The sequence below is a fragment of the Manis pentadactyla genome, chromosome 5 (genome assembly GCF_030020395.1).
Source record: "Manis pentadactyla isolate mManPen7 chromosome 5, mManPen7.hap1, whole genome shotgun sequence".
Taxonomy (NCBI): domain Eukaryota; kingdom Metazoa; phylum Chordata; class Mammalia; order Pholidota; family Manidae; genus Manis; species Manis pentadactyla.
The window spans coordinates 40312545-40328771 of NC_080023.1; the positions used below are offsets into that span (position 1 = coordinate 40312545).

The 16227-nt window shown below is 35.6% G+C and overlaps 1 protein-coding gene across 2 annotated transcripts in view; it reads right to left on the reverse strand.

Annotated features, from left to right (window-relative positions):
- The window catches only part of TXK (TXK tyrosine kinase), a 64151-nt gene that overhangs the window by 25001 nt on the left and 22923 nt on the right, over window positions 1–16227 (reverse strand). For both annotated transcript variants that reach the window (XM_036892576.2, XM_057502198.1), the window contains exons 6-8: window positions 11080–11134; window positions 5517–5596; window positions 4452–4579 (exon numbers count right to left, since the gene is read on the reverse strand). In XM_036892576.2, coding sequence (XP_036748471.2) covers window positions 4452–4579; window positions 5517–5596; window positions 11080–11134 — 263 coding nt within the window. The remainder of the gene's footprint in view (window positions 1–4451; window positions 4580–5516; window positions 5597–11079; window positions 11135–16227) is intronic.

A 16227-nucleotide genomic window follows, 5' to 3' on the forward strand; every position in this document is an offset into this window, starting at 1 on the left:
AAAGCAGGTGTTGCAGTATACTAGTATCAGACAAAACAGACTTCAAAACAAAGAAAGTAACAAGAGATAAAGAAGGACATTACATAATGATAAAGGGCTCAGTCAAACAAGAGGATATAACCATTATAAATATATATATGCACCCAACACAGGAGCACCAGCATATGTGAAACAAATACTAACAGAACTAAAGGGGGATATAGACTGCAATGCATTCATTCTAGGAGACTTCAACACACCACTCACTCCAAAGGATAGATCCACCGGGCAGAAAATAAGTAAGGACACGGAAGCACTGAACAACAAAGTAGAGCAGATGGACCTAATAGACATCTATAAAACTCTACATCCAAAAGCAACAGGATACACATTCTTCTCAAGTGCACATGGAACATTCTCCAGAATAGACCACATAATAGGCTACAAAAAGAGCCTCAGTAAATTCCAAAAGATTGAAATTCTACCAACCAACTTTTCAGACCACAAAAGTATAAAACTAGAAATAAATTGTACAAAAAAAGCAAAAAGGCTCATAAACACATGGAGGTTTAACAACATGCTCCTAAATAATCAATGGATCAATGAACAAATTAAAATAGAGATCAAGGAATATATGGAAACAAATGACAACAACAACACAAAGCCCCAACTTCTGTGGGACACAGCAAAAGCAGTCTTAAGAGGAAAGTATATAGCAATCCAGGCATACTTAAAGAAGGAAGAACAATCCCAAATGAATAGTCTAATGTCACAATTGTTGAAATTGGGAAAAGAAGAACAAATGATGCCTAAAGTCAGCAGAAGGAGGGACATAATAAAGATCAGAGAAGAAATAAACAAAATTGAGAAGAATGAAACAATAGAAAAAAATCAATGAAACCAAGAGCTGGTTCTTTGAGAAAATAAACAAAATAGATAAGCCTCTAGCCAAACTTATTAAGAGAAAAGAGAGTCAACACACATCAACAGAATCAAAAACGAGAAAGGAAAAATCACGACAGACTCCACAGAAATACAAAGAATTATTAGAGAATACTATGAAAACCTATATGCTAACAAGCTGGAAAACCTAGAAGAAATGGACAACTTCCTAGAAAAATACAACCTTTCAAGACTGACCAAGGAAGAAACACAAAATTTAAACAAACCAATTACGAGCAAAGAAATTGAAGTGGTAATCAAAAAACTACCCAAGAACAAAACCCCTGGGCCAGATGGATTTACCTCAGAATTTTGTCAGACATACAGAGAAGACATAATACCCATTCTCCTTAAAGTTTTCCAAAAAATAGAAGAGGCGGGAATACTCCCAAACTCATTCTATGAAGCCAACATCACCCTAATACCAAAATCAGGCAAAGACACCACCAAAAAAGAAAATTACAGACCGATACCCCTAAGAATGTAGATGCAAAAATACTTAACAAAATATTAGCAAACCGAATTCAAAAATATATCAAAAGGATCATACACCATGACCAAGTGGGATTCATCCCATGGATGCAAGAATGGTACATCATTTGAAAATCTATCAACATCATCCACCACATCAACAAAAAGAAGGACAAAAACCACATGACCATCTCCATAGATGCTGAAAAAGCACTTGACAAAATTCAACATCCATGCATGATAAAAACTCTCAGCAAAATGGGTATAGAGGGCAAGTACCTCAACATAATAAAGGCCATATATGATAAACCCACAGCTGACATCATACTGAACAGCAAGAAGCTGAAAGCTTTTCCTCTGAGATCGGGAAAAAGAGAGGGATGCCCACTCTCCCCACTGTTATTTAACATAGTACTGGAGGTCCTAGGCACAGCAATTAGACAAAACAGAAATACAAGGAATCCAAATTGGTAAAGAAGAAGTTAAACTGTCACTATTTGCAGATTACATGATATTGTACATAAAAAACCCTAAAGACTCCACTCCAAAACTACTAGAACTGATATCAGAATACAGCAAAGTTGCAGGATACAAAATTAACACACAGAAATCTGTGGCTTTCCTATATAGTAACAATGAACCAATAGAAAGAGAAATCAGGAAAACAATTCCATTCACAACTGCATCAAAAAGAATAAAATACCTAGGAATAAACCTAACCAAAGAAGTGAAAGAACTATACCCTGAAAACTATAATACACTCTTAAGAGAAATTAAAGAGGACACTAACAAATGGAAACTCATCCCATGCTCTTGGCTAGGATGAATTAATATTGTCAAAATGGACATCCTGGTCAAATCAATATACAGATTTGATGCAATTCCTATCAAATTACCAACAACATTCTTCAAAGAACTGGAACAAATAGTTCAAAAATTCATATGGAAACACCAAAGACCCTGAATAGCCAAAGCGATCCTGAGAAGGAAAAATAAAGGGGGGATTTCACTCCTCAACTTCAAGGTCTACAACAAAGCCATAGTACTCAAGACAACTTGGTACTGGCACAAGAACAGAGCCACAGACCAGTGGAACAGAATAGAGACTCCAGACATTAACCCAAACATACATGGCCAATTAATATACGATAAAGGAGCCATGGACATACAATGGGGAAAGGACAGTCTCTTCAACAGATGGTGCTGGCAAAACTGGACAGCTACATGTAAGAGAATGAAACTGGATCACTGTCTAACCCCATACACAAAAGTAAACTCCAAATGGATCAAAGACCTGAATGTAAGTCATGAAACCATAAAACTCTTAGAAAAAAACATAGGCAAAAATCTCATGAACATTAACATGAGTGACTTTTTCATGGACGTATCTCCCCGGGCAAGGGAATCAAAGGCAAAAATGAACAAGTGGGACTATATCAAGCTAAAAAGCTTCTGTACAGCAAAGGACACCATCAATAGAACAAAAAGGTATCCTACAGTATGGGAGAACATATTCATAAATGACAGATCTGATAAAGGATTGACATCCAAAATACATAAAGAGCTCACATGCCTCAACAAACAAAAAGCAAATAATCCAATTAAAAAATGGGCAGAGGACCTGAACAGACAGTTCTCCAAAGAAGAAATTCAGATGGCCAACAGACACATGAAAAGATGCTCCACATTGCTAATCATCAGAGAAATGCAAATTAAAACCACAATGAGATATCACCTCACACCAGTAAGGATGGCTACCATCCAAAAGACAAACAAAAACAAATGTTGGCTAGGTTGTGGAGAAAGGGGAACCCTCCTACATTGCTGGTGGAAATGTATATTAGTTCAACCATTGTGGAAAGCAGTATGGAGGTTCCTCAAAATGCTCAAAATAGAAATACCATTTGACCCAGGAATTCACTTCTAGGAATTTACCCTAAGAATGCAGCAGCCCAGTTTCAAAAAGACAGATGCACACCTATGTTTATCGCAGCACTATTTACAATAGCCAAGAAATGGAAGCAACCTAAGTGTCCATCAGTAGATGAATGGATAAAGAAGATGTGGTACATATACACAATGGAATATTATTCAGCCATAAGAAGAAAACAAATCCTACCATTTGCAACAACATGGAGCTAAAGGGTATTATGCTCAGTGAAATAAGCCTAGCGGAGAAAGACAAGTACCAAATGATTTCACTCATATGTGGAGTATAAGAACAAAGAAAAACTGAAGGAACAAAACAGCAGCAGAATCACAGAACCCAAGAATGGACTAACAGTTACCAAAGGGAAAGGGACTGGGGAGAATGGGAGGGTTGGGAGGGATAAGGGCAGGGAAGAAGAAAGGGGGCATTACGGTTAGCATGTATAGAGTGTGGGAGGAATGGGGAGGGCTGTGCAACACAGAGAAGACAAGTAGTGATTCTACAACATCTTACTATGCTGATGGACAGTGACTGTAATGGGGTTTGTGGGAGGGACTTGGTGAAGGGGGGCCCTAGTAAACATAATGTTCTTCATGTAATTGTAGATTAATGATAACAAAATTAAAAAAAAATATGCCTCAGAAATATAAGTCAAATTATAACTGTGAAAGGCTGTGTCCTGTATAGCCTTTTCTGTTCTCCAAATAGGAAAAAACAGAGAATGAGAGATCTAAGAGTAATTTTCTATTACAATTGCCTAAAATAGAAAGCAAATTTATAGGGGCAAGGAGAAGGAAGCATGACTATTTAGGATATTTGTAATCCCATTACAGCTAGCCCTATGAAAATTTCCAGAACAAATGCATAGTGACTAAATGGACTTTTGCTGCTTTGTCATCTATCATTTTTTTAACATAAATGTAAAAATATCAACGTGTATCTTGCCCCTGAACTAGAAAAACAAAGAAATATCAATTAAGAGGTGCACTACTCAAAAGACAGGTAATATTTCAAACTCTTAAACATTTCTACAGGGATATTTGCTCCTGTTAAGTGTCTGAGATGAAAGATGCATTCCCCACCCAGGGCCTGGTTAGCCGACTCTCCCAGACAGAAGCTCCTGACTTACCAGCCGCATTGTGTTGGTGATACCAGATCAACTCAGGGATTGATGCAAAGTAGTGTCTTTCAGCCACATACCACTGGCCAGAGTCATTTATTTTAATCTGATAATGTTTGATGGTAGCCTCCATACTTCTGCAATCAAGAAAATGTGAATTAGTAAACAAGAAAAAAAAATTACTTTGGAATTAAGTCAGTTGACTAAGCAATAGCACTCCACCTCTAAAAGTCTTATCTGAGCAAGACTACACTGAAGAGCAGACTGGACTAAACAGGTGTCTCACCATCCCAGGAGAATTCCTCCACTATCTTATTAGGACCTTAGATTCAAACATAACTTCAGCCAAAGTTGTCTAGGTGACAAGTCTAGTGTCCATAGAACTGGAGCTCATAATAGATATTTATAAGTACTATTGAATATCAGGTATCAGTTCAATGAACAAATAAATGCACTCTGAGAGATGTGAAGAGATTTGAGGCAAAGAAGGGGGGAAAACCAAAACAGGGTGTAATGATGAGCTGGTTTGCTGTGGGTGCCGATGGTCAATCCCACTAGGAAGCTAAGACAGACTGTGGAACACACCTTGGAACTGTCCCACTAAAGTGCAGAGTAGCTGAGGGGCTTTCCTCCACTCCTCATTGATGGAGCGTTGCTCCTAGGATGCTAGATCCCAGGCACTTCCAGTCTATCCATAGGGACCATGAGTTCCCACAGCCAGAAAGCATCCTCAGGCAGAAAGACATGGGCAACTTTCTGAGTGTAGAACTCTCTGCAGGCAAACTCTAGGGTAAAGGAAGGGATACCAGGAGAGCACCCCTACATCTGCTACAACTAATCTAACCTCCTCACTTAATGGGTCAGGAATAGAGATGTGAGAGGTTAAATAACTTATTCAATGGCATACACTGAGTGTGTTAGGGACACAACTTGAACTCTTTAGTTGTCCTAACTTCCAGGCCAGCAATTTTCTACGCTAGGTTCCTGCTTACATTCTCTATGTAGTGGTATCTCCATAAAAAAGACTTCCCAGGGACTGGTATTTCTAAAGTGATCAAAATCACAATTGCTCACCTTCTTGCTCTTACAAACACAGAAATTGTATAGGATCCCAGATGTCTTGAATCTCTGACAATAAATGCACCTTCTTTAGACTGCAAAACAATTCATTCATTGTACAAGTTTATTCCTTATTAGGAAGAAAGACACACCTACATCTCAGTAATGACAACCAAACCATAATGATTTACTATAAAGGGATGAGACTGTTTTTACAAGTACACACAATCTTATCTCCATTACAGGTTTAGAAGTCATCCCTATAAAGTAAAATATAATTGGGACAAGGATTTGTAATGTATGGGTATTTAAAAACTTTGCCCCTGATTTTTCCAAGAAAAAAATCTGCACTTGGCAACCTTGTACCCCACCATTTAGTTATTTTGTTGTACTGATCAAAATAATAGATAAAAATAGCCAATGAATAGGAAGAACTCTGACACAGATTGACAGGATTGTACTTCGGAAGAAAAGAAATAGCATGCGGGTGGGGGTGAGGGAGCAGGGAGAAATCCATCTGGAAAGGTAGGGAGCGGGAAAAGACGAGAGTTCATGGTAAGGATGGAGAGAGACAAGATCTGAGGGAGGCTGGAGAAAAGAGAAAGAAGAGCCATTTTCGTTGCTGCAGGGGTACAGGAGAGGCGTTAAGAAAAATGTCAGGAGGGAAGAATATCATAAGTTTGATGTTAGATTATGAATTGGATCCCCGTTTACCATTCTTTGGGAAACTCCAATAATGCTGTGAATTGCCTTCAAATTAAGTTTGAATGGTGGGTGGTTCTGTTTCATTGATATATTTGATATTATACAAAGTTTCATCTTTCCTGAGTGTGCTTATGCTGGTGAAAAGGGAAACATTTCTTTTCTTAATTCTCGATAAAATAGGAATATATATGTGTACTCCCTTCATACAAAGCCCTATTTACTTTAGTCCCAAGTCCAGCCTTATGCTTTATGTGGAAATCATTCCAACTAAAATCAGGAAAAAGAAATGCCCACTGTCAGCACTAGTATGTAATACAGTTCTGAGGTACTTGTCCATGTAATTGAGGCAAATTTAAAATACTGTAATCAATTTTAAAAGAGGAACAGAAATCATCACTGTTTGCTGCTGACAAGATTCTGTACCTGAAACCCAAGGGAATCAACTGAAAAATTACTACAAAAAATATTTGAATTTGCCAATCATCAGTCATAAAATTGAGAGCTTTCATCAATAAAAATAAGATACAGCCATTTATAATAGCAACAAAAAGGTAAAATGCCCTAAAATACACTTGAAAATATATGTGCTTTATAAATACTTGAAAATAAATAATAATTTATTATAAATAAATAAAATACACTTGAAAATAAATAATTTAAAGTATTAATTTTATATTAATAAATAGAATAAAAAGAGCTATATGGAGAACACTTTTAATTGCTCCTGAAGAATACACAAGTGTTTGCTATTCTCGTTACATTTTTAATCTACCTAAGATTTATTTTTGTTTGAGGTAGACATCTAATTTTAATTTTTTGTACATGAGTAATTAATACATGTATGGGTCCCAGAACAAATTGGTCCTGAAACCCCATTGATTTGTAATGCCTGAATAATTTTCCCTAAGTTACTCCATAAATTTTATGTAAGTAACAGGAAGTTTTTTTTTTAAACAAGGCAAAGTGATTCTGAAGTTCATATATTTAGAATATTTTGGAAAAGAATAATTAGGGAGGCTAGCCACATAAGAGAAAGCCTCAGTATTTAAAACAATATAAAGGCAGTTTGTGAATACTTCAAGCTGATCAATGAAACTTAAGTAGAAAGTCCATATATAGTCCAAACACAGGAATTGTGTTTTTGAAAAAAGTGGCATCTCAAATCAATGCAGAAAAGATATATACTTGGTAATCATCTAGAAAAAAATTCATTCAGATCTATACCTCACTGTTAACATCAGGAAAAATTACAAATGAATCAAACATGCATATGTAAAAAAAAAAATCACCAATGTTACTAAGAAACATGGGAAAAATTTTACAACCTTGTAGAAGGTAAGGCAATTCTAACCTGATGCAAATGATAAAGGCTTATAAAAATTTGTCTAACCTCAAACATATAAAATTCAAGTATTATTTACCAATGGCAAAAAGATAATGAGACAACTGAAAAATTGAGAAAAACTATTGCCATATATCAGAGTGAATTTCCTTAATATAGCTACATAGGTTCTACAAATTGTGAGAAAACGTAAAAAATTCCAACTGAAATTTTTGCAAAGGATATGAACAGATAGCTCACAGAAAAGGAAATGCAAATACACAAAGTTTAATACATAAAAAGATGTTTAATATTCCCAGAGCAAGGGAAATGCCAGTTAAACCCATACTGAGATGAGACAGCAGAGAGCAAGGTTCCAAATATTTCATACAAACACTCGCTGAAAAAATCGATACGATTCCTATAGAAGGCATTTTAATAGCTATTAACACTAGAAAGGTATACGCCTTTTGACCCAGAATTTTCACCTTTGGGGATTTATCCTACAAATATATTCATGTAAATGGAAAAAATGTATGTGCAAATTACCTGTGGTGGTAGTGTTTTAATAGCAAAGGAGGGTATATAGTACGACTTAAATTTTCACAATGAAGGATTGGTTACATAAATTGCAATACATCCCAACTAAGAAATACTATGCAGAAGTAAAATAAATGAGGACACTTTCTGTGTTCTGATGTGAAATGATGCCCAATATATACTGGTAAGTGAGAAAAAAAAAAGTACAGAAGAGCATATATATTTTGTTATCATTTGTGAAAAAAGAACAATATGAGAAACTATACTCATTTGTGTATGTGTTAAATCTCTCTGAAAGGACAGGAAATAAACTAATATTAGTAGTTTATCTGTGGAGAGGGGTATTGGTGGCTTATGGACAAGGACGAAAAAAATTTTTTCCAAAACGTTTTGATTTTTAAACCATATGAACATACTGACTTTGGAAATATGAAACACATAGAAATTATAAGGTGCTTCTGTGAAAATGTATGCAATAAATTTGAAAATAAATATTAAATCAGCAATTCTCTGAGTAAATATAAATTATGAAACACCTCAAAAAGAAAAGAAAATTAAGTCAATAGTCAAATATCAAACTGTTTAAAAGAGCAGCATGTCCAGACTTTTTACGAGATATACATCTAACCATCAAGGAGCAAATACCTTCTATCCGATATAAACTATTCCAGAGATTGGAAAAAGAGACAAAACCGCTTACCTCAGTTCATTTTATAACGTTCATATAACCTTTACACTAACACCAAAGTCAGGCTTACTTGTGAATGTAACAGGACAAACGTTAAATATAATATTAGGAAGCCCAAACCAGCAATATATACTTTAAATGACACATGAACAAGTAGGATTTAGCCTAGGCTCATTTTTAGAAATATGCAAATTTAAAAAATATTTTAAGAATATAAGAAAAATATTAACTTTGGGAGAGAGAAGAATTTCTCCTACTAAAAAAAAAAGCATAGGATCATAATGGAAAATATTGAGAAATTCAACATAAACATTTTTAAAAATTATGTATAAAGGAAATGGCTTCAAGTTTTTTAGAAGCCAGAAACCAAAAGAATATAGTTGTGATATGTAATTGATAAAAGATTGGTATGCAGAATATATTTTTTAAATCTATATTAATCAGTTAAAAAAAGCAAAAACACTATAGAAAAATGAGCACAGGATTATCAGCAGGCTTGTAACAGCAGAGGAAACCCAGCCCACTACCAGATACCCACACTCAATCAAACTGTTTATCAAAGAATCACATTTAAAAAAAAATACAATTTCTCACTCAATGAACTGAAAAAAAGTGTGAAACTGCCAAGTGTTGGCAAGAATGTAAGGAGTCAGTTTTATCATTCCCTGTGAGAACATACATTCGTACAAGTACTTTGGAATCATGATTTGAAATTATCTAGTTAAATCTGCCCATACCCTCTGACCAGATCATTCCATTTCTGGGTATAATTGGAAGATACCCTTGCCCTTGTGTACAAGAGAACATGTAAAAACAGGAAGTTCTTTGCAGAGCTGTTTGTAATAAGAAGTTAGTGCAATGGATGCATTTTGGTACACTCATATAATGACATACTACACAGCAGTTAAAGCAATGAGTTTGATCAACTGTGCCTATATAAATGAAATTGAAACATAATGTTTAATTTTAAAATCAACATACACTAGATCTCCTTTATGTCAAATGTTAACACATAAAATAACACTATAGGTTGTTTATGCACATACATAAGGAAAATATAAACGCATAGGAAAAATGAGAACACACCCTTCTATTGTGATTACCTCTGGGAAGAGGACAAAAACGATGAGGATGGGTTGAGCTTCAACTGCATCCGTAGTTTTTTATTTTGTTAAAGAATGTTATGGCCAAATGTTACTATTTGTGATATCTGGGTGGTGGGTATGGGGTGGGGGGCTTTACATAACTCCCTGTTCTGGCCTTTGTGGGAAGTCAGACCCTCGCCCTGTCAAGCTTCCTCTCAGATGCTGATCCTGCATAGCCCAGTGAATTTGGCCATATTGACATGTGACCAACTTGGTACCATGGACTTACTTTTGGACTTTCCCTCTCCAGTTGTGCCTGCCTGTTACAACATCTTTGTCCATTCTGGGCCTACTAATACCACTTTGCAGAAGGCCCCCTGACGTCACCTTGCTAGACAGAGTCCACATTTGCTGCCACATTGCATTTCCTCCTAACCAGTGAAGCCAGGCCTGACCTCCCACCTCCATCCCCACAGCCACCAGAGGGTGGGTCTGTGTCCCTCAGACTCTGCTTATCTCCCAGCTATTAACTGGGTCTTTTGCCTGTGTTCTGAGCCATTACTGGCATTGACTTTTTAGTTACAGAATGGATTCTTTCATTCACATTTCTAGATTTCCTCAACATCTGACAGCAGTACATAATGACACACAACCTCTTACCTAGTTTCTAGTTTTGACTCTACATTAACCTACAGTCAATATTTACCGTCAGTTGGAAATTTCAGCTCTATGCAGTTTTGTTTTGTTTGACCTAAATGAGCAGTTTTGAACTGAATTTGATATTTTGGCTAAAATTTGATATTTTGGCCTAAAGAACAAAGTACAGCACCATGTGTTTTTCTGTTATTTGAGTTTCTAAGGAGCCTTAGCCAAACTCATGAAGATAGAGTGTATATTTGATTGCCTTTGATGCAAAGGTCTATGGGTAACTCAGATACAGACTCTATTGGCAGAATCCACTTTGAAGTGAATGAAGGCATTTCAGTATGTTGGAGTTGAAAGCATATCATGAGAAACACATTTCTGAAATTACGATAAAGTCAATGGAAAACATGATCTGATACAAATATATCGGTTTACAACTTATCAGAAAAGGTACAGTACAGATGAAGTTGTAATAACACTGTAAAACTACAGAGAATAAGATGTAATAAAACTTTTTAGTTGGGTAAAGTCTTTGTAAGGTACTCTCAGAATAGTGCAAATAGTCACAATTTATTTATAAATAAATTGAATTACCTCTTGTCTCAAAAGATGTTCTGCCTGATTTCTAGTAATGTTTCTGTGGTACCACCTGTAAAAGCAATAAAGATAATTTAAAAATTTTATATTTCATTTCCCCCCTCAAAAAAAACCTGCTTTGTTTCCTTCATTTTTAAGAACTTACTCCAGAACTGACTTTACAAGTTGAGTGTTTTTAAATTCAGATAAACAGTAATATAATGATACTAATATGTCAGTTAATTTAGTTTAATACAGTTTTATTAATTGTAAGCTTCATATCTTAATTCAATTTTCTGATACACACTTAGTATATAATTTTGAATGATTTAATCTCCTGAAAATTTCCATGGAAAGTATGTGGTTAAGAGGTCATTATCTTCAATAAATATTTATTGAGCTTCGGTAAACAAACTAAAAAACACTTATTTCTTCATTTCATCTCAGGAACTTCCCATTTGCATGCTTTTATATGTGCTATGTTACCATTCCAAAATTAAAACTCACTCTAACTTGCTTGACTCTCCTAAGTAGGTTAACTTGTAGTGAAGTTAATAATTTAGTAGAATAAATAGAAATTACTAAACAAGTAATTTCGCAGGATAAATAGAAGAAATTTAGTTGAATAATTTGGAACAACCAATACATGTCCTGCTCCAAACACCCTCTCAGCCTCACGTTTCTCCACCCTCCCCTCCCTAAGCTTTGGCCACACTGGGAGTCTCTCCTGCAAATTCACCAAGCCTTTTTCTGCCTCTGATCTTGCTGTTTCCTCTGCATGAAATGCCATTATCTGACTTTAGTATACCAGAACTACACACAGTAAACATAATTAAATAATAGTATAATTTAAATATATAGTTTGGTATGACAATACCTAATCAGTAAGCAAATGTACAGGAAAGAGAAAGGAAATGGTAAAGGGGAGAGAAAGAAAAAATGGCAAGATTTCATTTCAAAACAAGATTTTTTAAGGGAGTTAACCTAATATTACCAGAGATGCTATTTTGGGGGACAGTGCAGAAAGAATGCATATCTGGCCATATGTTGAGTCACAGTGTGTGGGCCAAATGGTGGCTAAACACAACTGTGGTACCTGACTTTGTGGGTGGAAACTTTCTCATCGTGTGGGCTTCCCCTAACCTTCAGTAGTGTCAAGCTACCATTCAATTAAAATGGTCAGGTCTTAAAAATACTAATGCCCTCAAACTGAAAATGAACTTTGAAAAAGATGAAACATAGAAAATAGGGGATGATTACAGATGATTCTAGACAAAGTAATTTAACTACTTATCACTAGTGAAAACAAGACTAACTGTGGATGTTACACTGTGAATCATCCATTCAGTACTTTTAATGAATACTCACATATGGAAAGACAACATCAAGATGAATCTGAGACCTCTTATAGAAAGAAATTCTTTCACAGAAAATGAGGCAGAATTAAAAACACAGGGAACCAGTTTAAAGGACTCCCACTGGCTAAGTTGTGAAATTTAGGTGCTAAAAGAATAACATTATAGCTCACTAAAATGTACCGAAGCTGTGAAAACCAAGCCTGTGTAATGATACTCAAAGAGGGAAAAGTTAACATATATTGTTTTCTTTTCTAAATGATGTTTTTTAACTGCTACTATGCTGCTATTAATTTTGTTGCTTTGTACTTATTTATTATCCTGATAAACAATGTAAGTAAATACATTAATTTTGCTTAAATATAAATTAAAAATCCATCCATGTCTTTAGAATGACTTCAAAGTAGTAATGGAAGAGCCAGACAGAAGTATATGATTAATTTAAGATCCTTTCAAATAATGCAGAATTCCATCAGGCAGGAAAGAGATGGGATGAATGCAATTTAGGGGAGGTTGAGGTATTTCAGAATGTATTGAGATCAGATGATAAAAGTTAGAACAAATTTTTAAAAAATAAGTAAGGCTGCAACTCTTATACCTAGACAACACTTATTATGAAACTAATACTAAATGATGTGGACAGACGACTTGGCACAGGGCTTCTACTGACATATATTTTTTTAATCCATTATGTCCAGCTGTGGCTGAATACAAACATGCTTTTATATATGTAAGCCTGTGGTCAATGTCCCAGTATTAGATTTCTAATCAATAAGTACAGTATTGAAGCCTTTAATTTTTGACCTAGAAACCCTATTTGATCTGAGAAGGTGAATCTGCTTCTCTTATTGACTTTCTACCCCTAAGAAGATTAAGCATTCAATGTGGAGATAATGAGATAGACTCATACTTCTGTAAAGTTCAGGACAAGCCGTATGTCTGATACTCAAAATACCTATACTTTTAAAAGAATCAGGCATATTAGGTTTTGCCTCTGATTTAAAATGTATGATTAATTTTAAACTAATTATTTGAAGTTAAAGACAATTTCACTAGTTTTTAAAATGTTATTTGTGGTTAAGAGAACTTGACTTACCACATTTAAAAGTTTAATTCATTAGATTTCCAAGATCATGTAAGGATGTACAAAGGGCTATTGAGATTACAAATTAGCCCTGTCAGGCATGCGAAATATTTAAACAGAAAATTGAATTTATTCAGTTTATTAATGCATGCTAAATGTCTCAAGAAATCTAATTAACTGAGCTTAAAAATAGAACTGATTGTTTAAGGACATTTCATACATTGAATTTGAAGATGATTATTCTTATTTCCTTAGATTTAGAAATAGTGTATCAAGATTTACAAGTTAAAATTGAAGGCTTACTGAAAATTAGGTTTTTTACATTGTAATGTTGTTAATTTGGATATTAATTTAAAACCAAGGTGGCCATAAATATTTCTACATATGATGATTCTCCTGAGATGCCAGAAGCCCACACCAACATGGCATGTCTTCCCCCATCTGCCCCTGCCTACTTCCTAACACCATTAGGCCTCACATCAGATCCTCAGAAAGGTCTTCCCCAACATTACACCCTTATCTAAATTATACCCCTTTCCCCTAGTGGTCCCCTACTATCCCTTCTTAACACCATAATTCAAATTACACATTTATTTGTGAATTTGGGATTATTTTGTGCCTATTCCCCCAGGAAACTAAATTCCCTGAGAACAGCAACTGCTTCTGTGTGTTCTATGTTGTAGCTCCAGTGCCCAGGACATTCGGGACATCAGACTGAACACGTCAAATGGCTTAGGGAACTGAAGAGACATGAAGTACATCTGTAACAGCAGGCAAGGTGGACTAAACTGTAAGTGCCTTTCTGGTGGGTTTCACACTTCAAGGAAATCGTAGTAACTGCTAGAATGTATTGAACATTTGCTATGTAATGTAGGAGATGGGTATCATCGTCCCCAGTTTTCAGATCCTTCAGAGATTTAGAGACACCCAGTAGCTCTGCCCAGAGCCAAAGCACTAGTTAGGGGTGGTGCCATAATTTGCATCCAGATTTCTCCTAGTATCTAATCCCACACCACACTACTTCAACCTAGGCTGGTGATTTCTATGTAGTCATTAGAATGGTGCTTGGCACATAATAGGTGGTTGACCCACCGTGGTGATTTGTATTGATAATTATTATATTTATATTTTAATGAGTTTTTTAAAAGAAACAGCAAGAAAAAGTAAAGTCTTCCCCTAACTGGAGTCATTAAAGAAGATGACTTTTAAAGACACATAAATCAAGGCCAAGGAAATGATATTACTATTCTAACCTCAGAGTAGTTTAATTCAAATGATCCAATATCTAAGTAAAAGCAAATTGTTAAAGCCAGATTCCAAGCCCAGGCTAAACCTTGGAAGCAATGAGCACATTAATTAATAATCAAGGAAAGTAAGACAGCTGGTTAGTGAGCATCTATTCACTAACCACCAGGCACTGTGTTCGGTACCTTCACTCTTATCTCATTAAATCTCCTGGGAAAGCTGAACAGGGGCTATGATGTAGGAAAAAGTCTTATTTTTCTAACTTTTCTTAACAGATTTCCAAATAAAACTTCCCTGGATGTGGCCTGCAAAGAGACCTCTTTGTGTTCTCCAGCTCCAGCTCCAGCTGAGGGTAGAGGTGAGACCCCATCCTCACCCTCAAAGGGGGAAGCTTGAGTGACTGGATAGTTGTAGGAATGTTTTCTATGGAAGGTGGGTTCAGCCACTCAAGGGCTTTTTTTTAGTGAGTGGAGCCTAGAATTTCCAGGTCAAGGGAGGGGGCATGACAAGCTGAGTGTAGGAGCATAGAAAAGAGAAGACCCCTTGTGATAGAGCTTAAGGGAGTCATTTGGGAGAAAGAACAGAAATAGCTAATAGAGAAGGAAAAATTATGTAGATATGTGTCCTGTGACTATCTCCTTCCCTCCAGTAAAGTCAACATTATTCATAAATGTTTCTAGAATTAGATCTGTTTTAGGCAAAGGATATGCTGAGCCTCTAGGTGAGCTTAAATTAGTAACAAGGCAGACCAAGGTGAAGCTTTTATTCAGTTTCTGTTTGCTGCTTGGTTCTAAGAACCATGTCTTAGCGTCTCAACTCACATCACTTACTGCCACCTGCTGGAAGCACATACTAATTGAAAGATGAGAACCTAAATTGGGGGAGGGCACTCAAGGGCTCAGATTGCAGATCTAAATTTATAAAGGATTAGGACTACACTCAGTTCTGCCAATCTCTACCTGCAAATTTATCTTTCAACCTTAATTTCTGATCTGCAGAATGAGGGGCTAAAAAACTGATTGCTAAGATCTCCTACATCTCCCAAATCTATAATTGTAACCAAAACAAACTTGTAAGCAGAACTCTAGTGAACCAAACTTTCTCCCAAACTAATGCCAAAAATTCTCCCAAACTAATCTTTTTCTCATTTTCAGCTGTTTCTAAAACATTTCCAAACATGAACCAAAATACAGCAATGTGTTATATATATTGGGTGCAATTTGCCACTCATTAAAAAAGTATTGTCATTTTCAAAATGATTTTCCATTTAGAATATAGTAAAATAAGCACAAGATGAGTGTTTTGTTTCACAATGTGGTTGTTAAAAAAAAGTGGCCATACAAAACAAAACAAAACAAAGTTTAAGAAAACGGAGTTTCTGAATCAACCATTATAAGGATCAAAGATTTCTTAAGCTGAAGCTGCCAAATGTGTTACTTTCTTTTCCTTTTATAGACCAAAAACAGTACCTATTCTTATAAG